General features: G+C 39.6%; 1 protein-coding gene across 2 annotated transcripts in view; it reads right to left on the bottom strand.

The window, feature by feature from the left end:
• The window catches only part of EEA1 (early endosome antigen 1), a 141,652-nt gene extending 123,693 nt beyond the window's left edge, over positions 1 to 17,959 (bottom strand). For both annotated transcript variants that reach the window (XM_090273892.1, XM_090273893.1), the window contains exon 1: positions 17,706 to 17,959. In XM_090273892.1, the coding sequence (XP_090130018.1) occupies positions 17,706 to 17,729 (24 nt within the window). In that variant the 5' untranslated portion in view covers positions 17,730 to 17,959. The remainder of the gene's footprint in view (positions 1 to 17,705) is intronic.
• Between the last annotated feature and the right edge of the window lie 751 nt (positions 17,960 to 18,710).

The following is an 18,710-nucleotide window of genomic DNA, read 5'->3' as shown; positions in this document are numbered from 1 at the left end:
AAAGTTCAGAACCAACTTCCCCTAGCTCATTTGCATTTTCAAAGTCATGCACATAAGAATCTTCAGTTAAGGAAAAGTCAATTGGTAGTCTGCTAAATGAATTTTCTTTCTATTAATAATAATAACAGCTAACATATAACCTCTGTGACAGACACAATACAAAGCACAATACCAAATGTTACATTTTATCATTTAATCTTCACAACAATCCTTTGAATGAAGTCAAAGGGATTATTCCCACTAAACCAAAAAGAAAAAAATAAGGTTAAAAAAACTAAACAAGTTGTTAGCTAAGATCATGAATGTAATAATGCACAGTTAAATTCCAACTGATTTCAGTACTTGTGCTCTTAATGTCAAACCATCCATGTACTGTACTACAACTCTATGCCTCTCCATGTACCTTTACTGAAATTTTCAAATTTCCATGATGCACATAATTTGTTTTCCTAACTAGAAATATATTATATTTAAATATTTTTATTTTAAAAACTAAATCACTGCTTAAAATTCTTAGAGGTTAAAACTTCCACTCAAGATGGAAGCATAAGTAAATACAGCTTGCCTTCTTGCATGACCACATTAAAATTATGGAACCATCAGAAATCTAGTTGAATGGAATCCTGACAAGTATGGAATTAAAGAGAACACATCCACCCAGACTGGTAGGAGGGGTGGAGACTCAGAATGAGCTGGTCCCACATCTACATGGGGTGGATAAAAATTTGGGAGGGATACCTGGGAGCAAGGAGTCCCAGCCCCACACAAGGCCTCCCCACCCCAGAATTCCAGTGCCAGGAACTTAAGGCCCCATAACTTCTGACTGCAAAAACCAAAAGGGATTGAGTCAGTGGAAGAAACTTCTAGAGTCCCAGGCAGTTCCTCTTAAAGAACCCAAACACAAACTTACTCACTTTCTTTGAGCTCCAGCACCAGGGTAGCAGCTTGAAAGGCACCAGTGATATACAGGGAGGAATTCAAATGTCTGTTATCAAGGCAAGAGCTGGGGGACAGCATCCTCCCAGAAAGAAAGTCGGACAGAGCAACAAAGCTGGCAGGCAGGTGCCACACCACAGACTCCAGTCAACCTGGCTAACACTGCTTGTCCTTCCCTGAAGATCCCCTGAGGCTCTGTCCCATCCAATTTACAGCTGTTAACAGTGGCTTTTCCATATGAATGGCTGGTGTTGGCTCATGCTTCACGACTTCCTAAATCCTTTCAAACAAGCAACAGCCAGCCTCAGTGATCCCTCAGCACCCATAACTCTTGCTAATTGGCCCCAGGCCCAGCACTAGCAGCAACCAGCCTAGATTCACAGCTTGGCTTCACCTAGGACTCTCCAAGCCCAGCACAAGTAGTAGCCATCTCAGACTGCTCTATAGCTCACAGGCAGGGTGGCCCAGGGCAAAACACAGATGGGGGCTGACCTTGACCCATACCACCCAGGAAATCCCAGGGCTACCACACCCAGTAGACGGCTACACACCATGTCGGAACACCACCACCCTGTCCCTGCACAGATGATCCACCACAGAAAGTGGAGGTTGGTGGTCAGTGGTCACAACCAATCCTAGCAATTGACTTGCCTGACTAAATCCCTCCCGTTGATCTGCCAACAGCAACCGAGGCTCAACTACAAGAGGAGGGTGTACTCAGCCCACACAAAGGACACACCTTGAATATCCAGCCCGGGTGATTAGGGAAGGCTGTACCACTGGATCCTACAGGACACCTACTACATTTGGCTATGATATCAAGACAGGAAGCCATAGCAGCTCTACCTAATACATAGAAACAAACATAGGGAGGCTGCCAAAACAAGGAGACAAAGAAACATGGCCCAAATTAAAGAACAGAACAAAACTCCAGAAAAGAACTAAACAAACTGGAGATAACCAATCTGTTAGATGCAAAGTTCAAAGCACTGGTTGTAAGGATGCTCAATGAACTCAGTGAGAATGTCAACAGCATAAAAAAGATCCAGTCAGAATTGAAGGATACACTGATTGAAATAAAGAACAATTCATAGGGAAACAATAGTAAAGTGAATGAAGCTGAGAATGAAATAAATGATTTGGAACATAAGGAAGCAAAAAACAACAATCAGAACAAGAAAAAGAAAAAAGAATCCAAAAAAATGAGGATAGTATGAACAGCCTCTGGGACAACTTCAAGAGGTCCAACATTCACATCACAGAGGTGCCAGAAGGAGAAGAGAAAGGGCAAGAAATTGGAAATCTACTTGAAAAAATACTGAAAGAAAACTTCCCTAATTTGGTGAAGGATATAGACATTCAAGTCCAGGAAGCACAAGAGTTCCAAACAAGATGGATGCAAAGAGGCCCACTCTAAGACACACCATAATTAAAATGCCAAAGGTTAAAGAGAAAGAATCTTAAAAGCAGCAAGAGAAAAGAAGTTAGTTACCTACAGGGAAATTCCCATAAGAAATGTCAGCTTATTTCTCAAAAGAAACTTTACAGGGTAAAAGGGATTGGCAAGAAATATTCAAAGTAATGAAAAGCAGGGACCTACCGCCAAGATTGCTCTACCAAGCAAAGTTATTATTTAGAATCAAAGGGCATATAAAGAGCTTCCCTGACAAGAAAAAACTAAAGGAGTTCATCATCACCAAACCATTATTATATGAAGTGTTAAAGGGACATTTTTAAGAAAAAGAAGATCAAAACTATGAACAATAAAATGGCAATAAATACCTATCAACAATTGAATCTAGAAAACAAACTAAGCAACAGAGATAGAATCAGGAGAGTGTTTTGATGGTTGCCATATGGGAAGGGGGTATAGGAGAATGGATGAAGAGGTGAGGAGATTAAAAAGTACAAATAGCTAGTTACAGAATAGCCATGAGGTTATAAAGTACAGTATAGGAAACAGAGTAGCTAAAGAACTTATTCCATAACCCATGGACATGGACAACGGTTGGGAATTGCCTGAAGGAGTCGGGGTTGCTGGGTGGAGGGGGGGCAAAAGGGAAAAAATTCAAACAACTTTAATGGCATAATCAATAAAATATAATTAAAAATAAAATCAATAGATTTAAAGGAAAAAAAGCTGTTAACAAATATAAAGTTGTATCAGAAAAATAAACATCTTACAGAGCAAATAAAGTCATACTTCCTAATCAGAGCTCTAACTTATTATGATTTATCACTTAATCCCTCCCACACAATAATGCATTTGGCACAGCACTGTACAAAGACAGAAAATCTTAAATCATTTTCCAAATATCATTTAGCTAATAGTCCTAATAAAGTATCACTGAGACTCTGGATTAACTTTTATATTAGCATACTTATGTAAAACTTAACCACAGTATAATGTTAAGAACTGGGATGAGGGGAAAATGTGGTTTATATGTTATTGTAATAAATGTCAATCACAGTGCATGTAATGAGCATGGATCTACCCTGAAGTAAGTTACCCTACCCTACCATGTTGAGAATACAATCCAAGACAGCCAGTTATATGACCCCATGTCTATTGCCAATTGACCAGATGTGATCACCTGGACTCAACAACAATTATTCATAAGCTAGCTAGCAGCCAATAAAGATACTCAATAGAAAAAAAAACCAATGCCGGGAACTACTGCTGAGTGCCTTGCTTAGGCTTTTGAATGGTAAACTATGAGGACAAGTGATTAATTAGCTGCAGAAACTGGCACTAAACAGGATCACAATGCAGTCATGATGTAAAGTAAGAGTACATGAGAGACTTGAGCAAATCAAAACTATAACCCAGCCAAAGTTTCAAAGACCACAGGCTCTGAGTATGAAGCTATGAAGAAAAAAAAACAAAATAGATGGTAAGAAAATTAGCTGATAGCAGAAACAAAACTATTCAAGGGGGGACCCCCAAAAAAGAATTATCTTCAGGAGGCAGGCCCCTTGTGGTACAGGCTTCCCTTGCTAGGTGAACTTTCTAGGAACCCATCTTTATCAGTGTACCAGCTGGCATTGTTGTGAGAGGCTGTGTTCATCTTCAGTGAATTTTTTTTTTTTTTTTTGAAGACTCTTTCAACACATTTGCCCATTTCATGATTGGTGATTTACAGGCACACCTGCCCACCCCGTCTGAGGGTTCACCAGTTTTTGACCAAAAACGGCATAACCCCCATGCTCTACCCTCCTTATTCACCAGATCTAATCCTGAGCAACTTTTTTTGTTTCCCTCAATGAAAGTCCTCAAAAGGAAACATTTTGCCAATGTGAAAGAGGTGAAACAAAAAATAGCTGAAGCACTAAAAGGTATCAAATCAATGAGTTCAAATATTGTTTTGAGCAATGGAAAAAAACCATCTCAACAGGTGTATTGCATCAAAAAGAGAGGACTTTGAAGGTGACTAAAGTTTAAACATGGAAGAATAAATACGCAATTTTTTATAAATAAATTATGGGTTTTTTGGGTTCCCTTTGTACAAAGGACATAAATATGTGAAGAAATCACTAAGACCTGTAACAGCATAACTCTACTGTTTTATAGTCAAAAATCTATAAAGCCCTGTTGTAGGTCCTGAACAGCACTGCCTTGGATCCTTCGAAGATTTTTAATAAAAATGTTTCAGAGACTCACCTCCATATTAAATTTTTGGTTTTGAATTCCTGTGAAATTCCATCTTTCTTATTGCTAAGTGCATCCACCATTATCCTATTTTTGAACTAACCTAATGGAACCTTTACCCCTAAACCCTAATAAACCTACTCATAATTATTATTACTGTTTCAGAGCCATGACAAAGCTTATTTCTAGAATGACCTGTAAAAGATGTATTTCATGGTGCCACATTCCTGGGAGAAATCTTAAATATCATACGACCCCACTCTCAACCTCAGATGGCTAAAGCAGCAATGGACACCTGGCCCAGAGGAAGCAACTCTGTTGGCCAGCTAGAGACCAATGTATGACCCAATAAGAAAAGATGAGGAGGGCATTTCAGATTCTTTCTTAGGATTTGGAAATTGAGGCATTGTGCCAGCTGGCTATATAAAGGTAGATGACAAGCAAGTAGAATCATGTGGTCAGATGGCAATTTGAAGTCTTGAGATACTGAGTAGGCAGCAACAAGAAGATGGATGTAGACATGAAGATACAAGATGCCAGTGATCCATGAGAGAGTCTCAGTGAGAGGGAAGAGCTGCCTCTAACTCCATTGTAGGTTCTACTCTCTAAAGACCCAATAGTACAGGAAATCTTATCCTTCGATCACTTTGAAACCTCACAATAAATACTACTTTCAACTTAAAACTGATTTGATAAAATCTGTGATCCTTGAAAATAAAAAGAATTTATTAGAATGCTAATGATGGCAATTATATTTATGCATTTAATATTTAATTACTTTGTTTCCTCTCCTCCGTATTTCTTAAATGAGTAGTCCGTGCTACCTTTTTTACTTAATTTTAATATTTTTTATATTTCTCAATTTTATTTCCTTACTTCCCAATCACTTATCCCTATGACTCTCCTGAAACTGAACTAGCTATGATCTACCCATTCCCTTCAGTGGACACTTCTCAATCCTAATTTGACTTGAATTTTCTCCAACATTTGTACATACTTGCCTCCACTTGCCACCTGAGTGCTGAATCTATATTTCCACTTGCCTAGTGATTATCTCCACTAAGATGTCTACACCTCTAGTTCAAACTCATCTTCCTCCCCAAACCTGTTCTTCCTGCTCTATTCTTTACCTTAGTTAATTCCACCATCATCTCACTCAGTTACCCAAACTACTTACAAGCCAACAAATCCTATCAACTTTCTTTTTTTACAATTTAAATCATCTTAAATTTTTCAATTTCACTTGACATACAATATTATATTGTTGCAATAGTTTATGATGTACACTCCAGTGATTAAATATTATAAAACTTACTAAGTGGTCATCCCGATAAATCTGACACAATACATTAATTATTGGCATATTAATGACTATATTCCCTATGCTGTACGTTACAACCCCCAGATTATTCTGTAAGAACCAATTTGTGCTCATTAAATCCTTCACCTTCTTCACCTATCCCCCCAAGCCCTTTCATCTGGCAACTATCAAAATGTTCTCTGTTATCTGAATCTGTTTCTGCTCTGCTTGTTTATTTATTTGGTGTTTTAGATCAAATTATTGATGGATATATTATAGCCATTTTATTTTTCATGTTTTTTATCTTTTTATTTTTTCTTCTTCTTAAAGAAGATCCTTTAACATTGCATGTAATATTGGTTTGGTGGTGATGAACTCCTTTAGCTTTTTCCTTTTATGGAAACCTCTTTATGTGTTCTTCAATTCTAAATGATAGCTCTTCCAGGTGGAGTAATCTTGGTTGCATGTCCTCGCTCTTCATCACTTTCAATATTTCTCATCAATCTTTTCTTGCCTGCAAAACTTCTGCTGATAAATCAGCTGACAGTCTTATAGGAGCTCCCTCTTAGGTAACTAACTGCTTTTTCTTGCTGCTTTTAGGATTCTCTCTTTGGCCTTGACCAGAGTGGCTCAGTTGGATGGGCATCAGCCCATAAAGCAAAAGGTCAATGATTCAATTCCTAATCAAGGAACAAGCCTGGGTTGTGGGCCGGTCCTGGTTGAGGCACATGGGAGAGGCCACTGATTGATGTTTCTCTTACAAATTGATGTTTCTCTCCCTTTCTTTCTCCCTCCCTTTCCATCTCTCTAAAAATAAATAAAATATTTTAAAACAAAAGATTCTCTCTTTGTCTTTAACCTTGGCATTCTAATTATGATGTGTATTTGTGTGGGCCTCTTTAGATTCATCTTGTCTGTGACTCTCTGCACTTTCTGGACTTGTATGTCTGTTTCCTTCACCAGGTTAAGTAAGTTTTCTGTCATTATTTTTCAAATAGGCTTTAAATTTCTTGCTCTCTCTTATACTTCCAGCACCCCCACAATGAAAATGCTGGTATGCTTGAAGTTGTTCCAGGGGCTTCTTATGCTTTCCTCATCTTGTGGGGGTGGGGGTGATTCTTTTTTCTTCTTTGATGTACTGATTGGGTGTTTTTTGCTTCTTTATATTCCAAATCATTGATTTGAATCTCAGCTTCATCTATTCTACTGTTGATTCCCTGTAAAGTAGTTTTCATTTCAATTAGAGTATCCTTCGTTTCTGACTGGTCCTTTTTTACGTTGTTGAGGTTCTCACTAAGTTCATTGAGCATCCTTATAACCAATGTTTTGACCTCTGTGTCCAGCACATTGCTTGTCTCTACTGTGTTTAGTTCTTTTCCTGAAGTTTTGTTCTGTTCTTTCATTTGGGACATGTTTCTTTTGTCTCCTGATTTTGGCAGCCTCCCTGTCTTTGTTTCTATGTATTAGATACACTTGCGATATCTTTCAGCTTGGTAAAGTAGTTCAATTAAGTAGGTGTCCTGCAGGGTCCATTAGCACAGCTTCCCCATTCACCTGAGCTAAGCACTCTAGGTGGGTCTCCTCCCACCCCTGGGTGTGCTTTGTACACTCCCCTGTTTTAGTTGAACCCTGACTGCCATTGGCACATCAATGGGAGGGATTTTCCCCCTACCCAATCAGCTGCAAGTACTGGCTGTGACCACTGACCACCACGGAGGATCAGCTGTGCACAGGTGCATTCCACAGAGCAGGACTTACTTCAGTGGAACTTTAATGTTTGCTGAGTTTACTCCTGGAGTGTGTCACTTGTGGAAGTGGTTAGGTGGTGGTGCTTCAAAATGTCTAAAGCTGTCCACCAAGTGCTCTGGTTATGGGGTGACCCATATTGTACAGGCCAAGGTCAGCTGCCACTTGTGTTCTACCCAGCACCACCTTCCATAAGCGACAAAACTAACTGTAAATGGTTGTTATTTGTGCTGGGCTTGGAGGTACCCAGGAAAGGCCAAGCTGTGAACCAAGGATGGTTGCTGCTAGTATGGAGCCTGGTGCCACTTAGCAAAAGGTTTGTGGCACTCCCAGGCCAGATGCTGCTTACTTGAAAGATTTTAGGAAAGCCTGAAACATGAACCAAGGCAGGCCATTCATATGGAAAAGCCACTAGAAATAGCTTATGTGGGCTTGGAAGTGGTTTGGAGAAAGGCCTGAGAGAATCACCAGGACATGGCAAACAGTGTGAGGCAGGTTGATAGTTTCAGATATGGGACCTTGCTGCCAGCTCTGTCAGTGGCAGGGCTCAGAAAAGAAACAATGGCTTCTGTCAGCACTTCTGTCTGGGAGAAAGCTGCAACTCCAACTCTTGCCCTGATGTCAGGCAGTACATTTCCTCCCCATATATCCCTGGTGCCTTTCAAGCTGCTGCTCCAGCACTGGAACTCAGAGGGAGTGAGTCCAAGTAAGTCTCTACAGAGACCCTCTAAGAGGAACTGCCTGGGACTCTAGAAGCCCTCCCTCTCACTCAACCACAATCCCAGCTGGTTTTTACAACCACAAGTTATGGGGACATCTCTTCCTGAAACTAGAACACCGGCCTAAGGGGCCTGGTAAGGGGCTGGGACCCCTTGCTCCTCAGGGGGAACCTCTGCAGCCAAGATACCCCTCTCACAATTTTTATCCACAACACGTGGGTATGCAAGCAGCCCATTCCATGCCCCCACCCCTACTACCAGTCTTGATGTGGCTGCTCCTTTACATCCTTAATTGTATGACTTTTGTTCAGCTAGATTTCAAGCAGTTCTAAATGAAAATTGTTCTGTAGTTTAGTGTAATTTTGATGTGGTTGTGGGAGGATGCAAGTATCATATTTACATCCTATTAATTCTATCTCTTAGCTTTCTTGAAAAATCAATCTAAACTAAACAATGTGGACAAGTGATTGTAGGACACTGGGCAGAATAAAGAGCTTCTACTGAGGTATGATGGGATGAGAAAACGGGGTAAGTTGTGGGAAATGTAATTCTGAGGATAGCAAGGTCAGTAGGTGCACAGAGATGCGTGAAAATGAGCCTGAAATGTGTTAAAGTGACCAGAGCATTATGTGCGTATGTCCCAAGATAAAGAATCTGTATATCTCCTATGGTCACTGAGTAGTCACCAATAGACTTTAGATAGAAGAGTGAATCATTCACCTGATTTACTTTTTATAAAGATTACCTGGGAAAAATATTTCTAAGGGTTTTCCTTATTACAAATTCGATCATTTAAAGTTTCCATGGCTCCTTATTTCTATAGTATAAAGCCCAAAATGCTTTACAGTCTCAACTCTTATAACTATCCCTATACCCATGCAGAAATAGTCTTGCATTTACCTGGTTCCTGTCTCCATTGCTCCTCCTTGCCTTCCAGCTTCTGTAAGGCCTTCCACAATCTCCATTCCCTGTCTCTGCCTCAATTCTCCCTCACTCTTCTGTCATAAAAAATTAGTTACTTTTTCTTTAGGACTCAAAAACTTCCTCTATGTATCTATCTACATATCTATTAACAATTTTCACATTGCTTTGTAATTATTTAAGTATCTTCTCCCATTACAACTCAAGAGTTTCTTATCCCTAAACCCAGCACAGCAATTAGCACAAAACTAATATTGAACAGTATGATGAATGAATGAATGTCTACAAACACACACACACACACACACACACACACAGAGAGAAATTTTTTAAAGATAAAGCAAGGGAGTGAAAAGTGTTCCTTTAAGAAATGTAGAGTATAGCAATGAAAGAAAAATACCTTATGCCATCACCTATTACAGGAAACTAATGAACAACACAAACAAATGAGAAAAAAAAAAAGAAAGAAATGTAGAATATATAATAATAACGCCAAAATTACCAGCAGCTAACGTTTATAGAGAGCTTACTGTATGCCAGATATCCTTACACGTATTAATTCATTTAGTATTATGACCATTTTAATGAGAAGTCAAGTAAGTTACCAAAAAGCTACTCAGCTAGTAAATGGGTTGCAGATATCACCCCAGGTATTATGGCTCCACAGTTCATTCTTAACCACTAATTATATTGTCTCTAGTTCAAGCAAAAGACTACCAGGATTAGAAGAGAAAATTTAGTTCTAACCCTGATAATCTCTTATTTATTCTTAAAACACTGAAAATAAATCAATATAGAGAAAATTAATCCTACTTTTTAAAATTCACTTCAATAAATGAGTTATAACTTAATGAAGCTTAAATGTGTAACTAATCTGGGACACCTTCCCTAGTACCTTAATTTAGCTTAGGGCTCCCTTGCTGTGTGTTCTTGGGGCTCCCTGTGCTTTTCCTTCCTAACACTCACCCAAGAATGTGACCATTATCATTATGTGATAGTTTGAACAGCTCCTCTCTTCTCCTCTTGGACACTAAGCTCCTTGGGGCTTCATGTCTGTTTTATTCAACAATGTGTGGATAGTAAATAATAGGACCATAATCGATGTTTGTAGAATAGATACTTTCAAAAGGTCTTCCCTATTCATCACGCTTTTTTCTGCTCATTTAGCCATCATCTGAATATAAACCATAATTCTTATGCCTAAAATATTAAATCACTCCAGTCTGATCTCTGCATATACTCTCCTATGGTTTTAATATATCACATGCAACACTGGCAAGTTAATCTTCCCAAAACATTCCTTGTAATACTCATTTCAACAAATACTGTTAACTCCTACTATGTGCCCGAAGGAAACCAGAATATGTCACCCAAAATATGCCATTTTGGCACATCAATCATTTTTTATTAAAGACACTTAAGAAACAGCATGTGCAAGAAAAACACTCTGATCCTCCTTTTTCTTCCTGAAAGTAAGATGTGAAACTCCCATGTGAAAGGTACCCTCCCTGTAACAACAGGGTAGAAGGCACCCTTATTACCAGAGAGGGAGAACTTGGGGCTGAGAAACCAATACAAACAAACCTTGTTAAACTCATTCTTATCTTCCTAGTTATTTCTCTGCCATTTACTACCCCAAGCCCAAAGACTTTTGTCTTGTCAACTCTTCAGAAATGTATTGTTTCTTTGTCTAAAAGGTGTAAACACTTTCTGCTCTTGTCATTTCTTCAAGTCATTCTCTTGTGAAGGTTCCCATGTACCTGTAAAAATTTAATAAAATTTGTATGCTTTTCTCCTGTTAATCTGTTTAATCAGTTTAACTCTTAGGCCCAGCCAAAAACCCAAAGAAGGTAGAGAAGAACCTTTCCTCCACATTCATACTAAATATATTTCACTGCTTAATAAAATCTTATTGATTTCATAATGCCTACAGAATAAAGTTCAAAATTTCAGTTAGATTTGTCTGCTAAAAGAAACAAGAAGGAAAGTCACCCCAGACCTTGGTCTCTAATACCATTCCCCATTAAAAGAAAAAGGGCTCCTCAGAGAGATGGCTAATTTCAGAGCTGGGAAAAGTAAATAACAGATGAGCCTGGGTTTTCTTGTTATGCCAGAAATTAAGAAAGAGCTCAAAAAAAAATAAATAAAAATGACAGAGGCATGTCAAAGGACACAGGAACCATTTTGAAAGGGTTACCAGTGTTCAAATTCAAGACAGTTTGAGCACCAAAATAATTAAGTACAGAGATGAGTATAAACCATAAAAAAAATTTTGAAATTATGAGTTCAAACCAATAGGGAGGGAGGGAAGGAGTAAGGAAAGAAGAAATGGAGTGAGGATGGAGGGAGAAGGGAGGGGAGATGAAGCTGAGAGGGAAGGGAAATTCTAGGGAAGGTCAAGGGCATGGGGTGGGGGGCAAGGACGAAACTGTAAATGTAGAAGGAATGCTGGAGTTGGAAAATCATTTTGCAGTCACTGTGGTGAAGACTAAATCAGACATGAATTCACAATGGATATTAAATCTAGCGAAAATTTTGAAAAAGCGCAGAATATTTGCATGCTCTTATAAATATCTGCCTATTAAATGCAAAAGAAAAATTATTATTATCCAGTCAAAAATTTAGGCTGCATCTTGACCTTTGACAAGGTTATTAAAATTAACATCACTTAAGAAAGACAGAAAGAAGCTCTGGTTGCTGTGGCTCAGTGGATTGAGTGTCGGCCTGCAAGCCAAGTGTCGCTGGTTCGATTCCCAGTCAGGGCACATGACTAAGTTGTACGTCAGGTCCCCCAGTTGGGGGCGTGAGTGAGAGGCAACCACACAGACATGTTTCTCTCCCTCTCATTCCCCTTTCCCCTCTCTCTAAAAATAAAATAAGTAAGCAAACAAATAATTTTTTTTTTAAAGGCAGTTCCATTAAAAAAAAGAAAGAAAGAAAGAAAGAAAGAAAGAGATCATGTCATAACCTGAGGACACAACATTTTCTAGGAAACATTCTGGCCAAGAATGCGTAAGCCCGATCTAATCACAAGACAACCACAAACAAACACAACATGAGGAACATACGGGTGGGGGGTAAGCAAGGGGGTATCTGTAGCCTTTACAAATGTCATAAATTACAAAGAAATGCTGTGGAAATGCATGACAACAAATTATAATATCCAATCCTAACTGGACCCTATACCAGAGAAGGAAAATGCTACAAAGAACATTATCAGATCAACTGACAAAACTAAAATTATAGATAATAAATTGAATCAATGTAAATTTATGTAGTTGACAACTATACTATACTGTATGTAGTTAACAACTATACTCTACTGTGGTATGTAAGAAAATATCCCTAATCCTCATTGAAGTATTCAGAGGTGAAGGACTATAACTGATCCTAAAATGATTCAGAAAAAGAAAGAGAGACAATGACAGGAGGAGAAGAAGGAAGAAGAGGAAGAGGAAGAAGAGGAGGAAAGGGATAAGGAGAAAAGGAAGGAAAGGGAATCAAACGGAAGAGAACTCAGCAAATAATAAAACAAATAGGATAAAATGATAAATAGGTAAATCTGGATAAAGCATAGACAGGTGTTTCTTGTACTACTGGGTTTGCCAAAAAGTTCATTTTCTGTTTTGTTTTGTTTTGTTCTGTTTCCGTAAGATGGTTCTGGTAATGCTTAGCTGTTTTAACTTAATTCAAAGCAACTTTGTTAGATTGTATTGTGAAAGCTGTCATATCAGTGTACATCTTTTTTAAAAGTTACCAAAACTGATGAATTTTTGTGTAGTCATTTTAATATTGAAGATGGAAAAAAGTAGGTAATATTTTCAGCATAGTATGCTTTCTTATTTCAAGAAAGGTAAAAATGCAACTAAAATGCAAAAAAGAAAAAAAATTTGTGCAGTGTATGGAGAAGATGCAGTCACTGATTCAACATGTCAAAAGAGGTTTGAGAAGCTTCGTGCTGGAGATTTCTCGCTGGACAATGCTCCGTGGTCAGGTTAGACCAGTTGAAATTGATAGAAATGAAATCAAGACACTAATTGAGAAAAATCAACATTATACCAAGCAGGAGATAGTCAACATATTCAAAATATCCAAATCTGTAAAGTTATTGGTAAAAATGAAAAATGTGTCTTATTTTACAGAAAATACTACATGAACTTTTTGGCCAGCCCAATGTTTAATTCTTGAAACTTTTTATAAGCTTGGAGTTAGTTCTAAATAAAGTTAAAAAATTATGTATGTATTCAACTAAACCTGCACTATCCAATACAGTAGTGACTAGCTACATGAAGATGTTGAACAGCTGAAATATGATTAGTCCAAATTGATATGTGCTGTTAGTGCAAACTATACACGATTTCAAAACTTAGTACAAAAATAAATGTAAGGTATCGCATTAATAATTTTTATATCAATTACATGTGAAAATATTTTAGATATATTAGGTCAAAGAAAATGTATTTTTAAAATTAATTTTTACATCTTTCTAATTTTAAAAAATGTGGCTACTAGAAACTAAATTACATATGTGACTCATCTGCATTGGACAGGGCTGAGCTAGACAAGAATCTCCAAAATGAGGTATCACACTATTTTTGTAAATTTCTCTCTCAATTTTTTTCTACTCTAAACATACAGCTCTATAAAATTCACTTAGTTAAAAGCTTCCTAAGGATAGGGATTGGGTCTTATTCACTGTTGAATCCCTTGTATCTAGCACATAGCAAGTGTTATAAATATTTGTTTATAGAAAGGCAATATGCAAAGGTAAAAAGGATGGGCAGGAAGAATGTATTCATTCTCATCTCTAAGTCTTTGCTTATATTGTAACTCCTTAGAAGAAAACTTTTCTCTTCCTCTTCTAATCACACATATTCTTCAAAACCCATTTTCGCATGCTCATTTTCTCCAAGGAGACTTCCCACTCACATAGGTTCATTTCTGATCTTTTCTCCTGTGTGCCACTATAGCCTTCATTGGCTGTATCATTTACTTTGGCACTTTATCATATAAGTTCCTTGAGGAAGAAGTTAGATCTCATAGTTTTCCTATATCTTCCACAGTGACTAGTGTAGTGTCAACCATACCAGTTGATTGTGGGGGTCAAGGGTCAGCAAAGGCAACAAGATGCCCCCCAAAAAGAGAAATAGTATGGGAGTTGAAAATTTTGACTGTAGTCTGTTTAGACATCTACTAACTGTGTTGCCTTAGATAAATCACTGAGTCTCTCTGCTTCTACTTCTTCATTTTTTAAATCAGAGAGATAGACCTGTTGACCACAAAAGCCTCCTATTCTACAATCCTAAATAATTAAATCCATTTTTCTTCATCAGTATTGTTGATATATACTAGCAAAAGTACATCAAATACACTTATGTTAAATCACACTAAGTTACTTAAGAAAGAAATTGCAACAAAGTTTATAAACTGCCTAAAGTACTAAATGCTGATCATCTTTCTAGCCATCAAGCACTTTAAATTTACATTTCTCTTCAGAAGACTATTAAGCAAAATAGTCAATTCCACATAGTGGAGCTACTTCAATTTTTTTTTTTTTTCCAGATCCTTTCAAGCCTCAGAGAGATATCCTTTAGAAAGAGGAGGAGGAGGAGTAGGATGCAGGGAATCAGAAACTAAGTTTTCTGTAAAGTACCCTGGGACCTGGTGATGTTCAAAGACTCTGACTTACAATGGATTATAAGCACATTGTCTGTTTCTTCTTTCAAAAATGTTATTTAAAGGACACTATTCAAAAGAAAATTACAACAGTTAAAATTAAAAGGTCATCTAAAAACATAATATTAAAGGAATACAATATAATTTCAAAGTATGGAGACCATTTCAAACAAATCTCTAAATTAAGAACTTTAGTTTTAATCTTATAACTTAATATTTCTGCTGAAAAGATATCAGGGTGGGATAAAATGATTATTATGTTATATAATTTAAAGATTCCAGTTATATCACCTGTAGAATTAAATATATAGTCTAGGTTCTAAACTATTAATAAAATCACCAGATTTCTTTAAGACTTTTATCAAAATGCCCCTACTGAGTACTGAGCATTAACACTGGCCCATCTACAAGATAAAAGCTGAACTGCAGAAGGCATTCCAAGACTCTCCAGATCTGGTCTATAGCTACCTCTGCAGCCTTATCATCCACCAATCCCTGGACATCATTTTACTTCCTCAGCTTAATTGTTGATGCTCCCCCTAATATTAACCACCCTTTTATGACTCCATATCTTGGCATTTGCTGTTCCCTCTGCCAGACATGCCATTCCCTCTTCTGAGCTTCAAATATGCTCTCCTTCCTGAAGTTTTTTAGGACTGTCCCAACACCCTCCTACGCAGTAGCTCCCAGGGCACTCTTCATCCTTTTACTATGTAGCGCATAATTACGTTTAAATGATCACTTCCACCAACAAGTCATGAGTTCTAAATGGAGGGCCCATTAGGTTAATTTAACTGTTTCCCAGCCCCTATATAACACAAATTTACTGACTCTCAATATAAGTACAGTAGGGGGGAAAAAGTTTAGTTAACTATGAAAAACAATTCAAACTTTCCTATAAAAGAGTACATACATTTAAAACAGTGGTTCTAAACCACGGGCAATTTAGCCCCTAGAGGACATTTGGTAAAGTCTTGGTTGTCACCTAACAAGAAGGGGTTTTGGAAGCGAGGGGCAGGTGCTACTGGCATCTAGCAGGTAGAAGACAGGGATGCTACTTAAACATCTTACAATGCAAAGAACAGCACCCCCCCCCCAAAAAAAGAGTTATCCAGTCATAAATATCAATAGTGCCATGGTCAAGGAACTCAATTGTCAATTGACTTACTCATATGTGATGATTCACATCTCAGCAATAAGCAGAATAAATTCAAATTTTGTAGTTTCAACTGAAACTTCTCTAACAGTTGACGTGTATGCAACAACACTAAAATTTATCTTTATGTAATCATAATGCTTAACAACATTAAGAGTACAGGAAGGCATCCCATATTTTTGAAAACTAAACTTTAAAAGAAACCACAGGCAAACTAATTTTCAGTTGTAGAACTATGACAGAAAATCTGAGGCATGAGGTTACCCATTCCTCCGGGTCCGATAAAAGAAAAAGCTCAAAGTACTACAAGTATAGCGGTCACAGATGTCTTCACTGTTGAACACAGGAACCAATGACAAGCGCAAAGGGTGTGCCCTTGCCTCTACCAAAATCACCAGCCTATTAAGATTAAAAAAAGAAAACTGACAAAACCACCCCAAAACAAAAATCATTAAATGTCAATAAAGGGTAGCAGATACATAAGTTAACTATTTCTACACCTGATATATGACCAAGTTTCTCATGGCTTGAACATTTCACAAAAGCTATGCAAAAGCAAGAACATTCGCTCTATATGTAGTAGCTTACTCAACTGTCTTTAGCACACTGGCTGAATACCACAAATTCACTAATTTCTTCTGTCTTTGGATTAGTTATCTTACTAATGGGTTTGGCACCAACTACACAATCATTTGCGTTTTGTACCACCTTATTAGTCACAAAAATAAAAAAGAAGCCATCCAAAACAAACAAAAATTTCATACAGTAACACAGAAAAATAATTTTATTTATTATAGAGACTGATCCCTAAACATTATACATGTACAGCTTTCCAGCGCTCTAATCTTTATATCTTAAGGGTTTTTTCCATATCAAATACAGATAGCACTGGCATAAAGTGAAAGGGTAAATGTATACCACTGGATAAAGCGTACTGCAGATTTATTCTTGGACAGCTCAAAAAAAGATAGTGGCGGGGAGGGGAAAAGGCATTTTTTAGGTGGAAAAAAAAGTTTCCAACAGTGAGTAATATCTTCTTTCTCAGCTGACTTTGCCAGTAAGTGTCCGTACTGCGATTGGGCCCACACTAGGCCAACACCGTCCAGAGGAGAAACCGAAGCCCCGTATGGCAGGTGAGGTGTCAGCTGAGGGGCACCATGGGCACGGAGAGTGCGGTGAGGGCTGAGCAAGCCTCCCGCGACCTCCCACAGGGCGAGCTCCAGGGCCGGCCGTCCTGCACGCACGAACTCCCTATTTAACACTGCCATTCTAGGATCTGGGAGGAACGCGCTGGTACCACACCCTCCCGCTCCGCCGCCCTCTCGCACTGACAGCCCCGAGCCGGCGCGGGGCCTGGGGACGCGGAACCGAAGACTGGGCTTCTGGCCCGGGGCTTCGGCCTGCCGCCCCACCGCCGCCGCCCCAGCCGCTCTCCCCGCCCCCACAGCCCGACCCCGGGGCGGACATCCGCGGGGCCTAATCGCCTCCCGGGCAGCAGGGCCTAGAGAAGGAGCGCGCAAGAAGACCAGACGCCAGCGTAGCAGCCCCGGGCTCCTGCTCTCCCACTCACGTGCTGCCAGGAAGACGGTTTCATTCTCTTACCCTCTGCAAAATCCTCCTTAACATGGTTTAACCACCACCCGGCGCCGCCGCGGTGACTCTCCGGACCCTATGCTGGGCCACTGATTACTCGAGGGTGTGTGGGAGAAAGGCAAAGAGCCAGGAGGGGACCAAAGGAGGAGGTCCGGGCAAGACGGTGGCTGTGACCGCTGGAGCGGCCCGGACTTCCCCACAGGCAGCAAGAGGGAGCACGAGACAGCGAGCGACTAGGTAGCCGGCGAGCGTCCGCCCGCCCGCTGGGCCGCCCCCGTAACTGACAGCTGGGCGGGCCCACAGGGGCCCACCCAGCGCCGCCCCGCCCACCCAGCCTGTCCACCCGCGGGGGGCGGGGCTAGAATGGGCCTGGCCAGGCCAGGCACCAATCGGAAGCGGCGTGGCATGGACGACTGCTTGACGGACAGGGGACTGGATACTGGCCTGGCGCTCCTTCCGGGGGTCGGGGAAAAAAAACGGTGGCTGCGGAGCGAACGCTCTCACTCTGTTCGAGGCCACGCCTGCTCACCAACCGCGTGCCCGCTGGGGAGGTGGGTAGGGAACCCTTGGGCCCGGCGTGGTGGTGCCCCTGACCATTACCGGAGGAAGGGGGTTTCCGGGCTGCGTACCCTGCTACGACACCTCAGGCAGTTCTGTAGAATTTGTCAGTGTGACCCTGGCTTGGACTCTGCTGGAAGCGCTTAGCCCCTGGATGAAAGCAAAGGAGAGAAACGCAGGCACGATTAACCGGTCTGTTGGGCTTTAGCGCCCTGTCCGACTACTGATTTCTTATTCCTACTTCCTTCCTGCTTCCAATTTCAGCCAAACAGAAAGTGAAAAGTCAGAAGAAAGGGGCAGAATTGTAGTTAGCAAAGAGAAGTTTGGGGTTGTCTTTTTGGGACTAGAGCAACATTATTTAATGGACTGATGTCGCTAACATGTACTTTATCTTTCTAAAGCCCATGTTTGGCCCATTCTAAGAAATTTTAAATCCTATTCTGATAATATATGAAG

The sequence above is a fragment of the Furipterus horrens genome, unplaced genomic scaffold (genome assembly GCF_987537825.1).
Source record: "Furipterus horrens unplaced genomic scaffold, mFurHor1.1.pri manual_scaffold_4, whole genome shotgun sequence".
Classification (NCBI taxonomy): Eukaryota; Metazoa; Chordata; class Mammalia; order Chiroptera; family Furipteridae; genus Furipterus; species Furipterus horrens.
The sequence above is the reverse complement of the archived record's forward strand: the minus strand, read 5'-3'. Positions and strand labels throughout refer to the sequence as shown.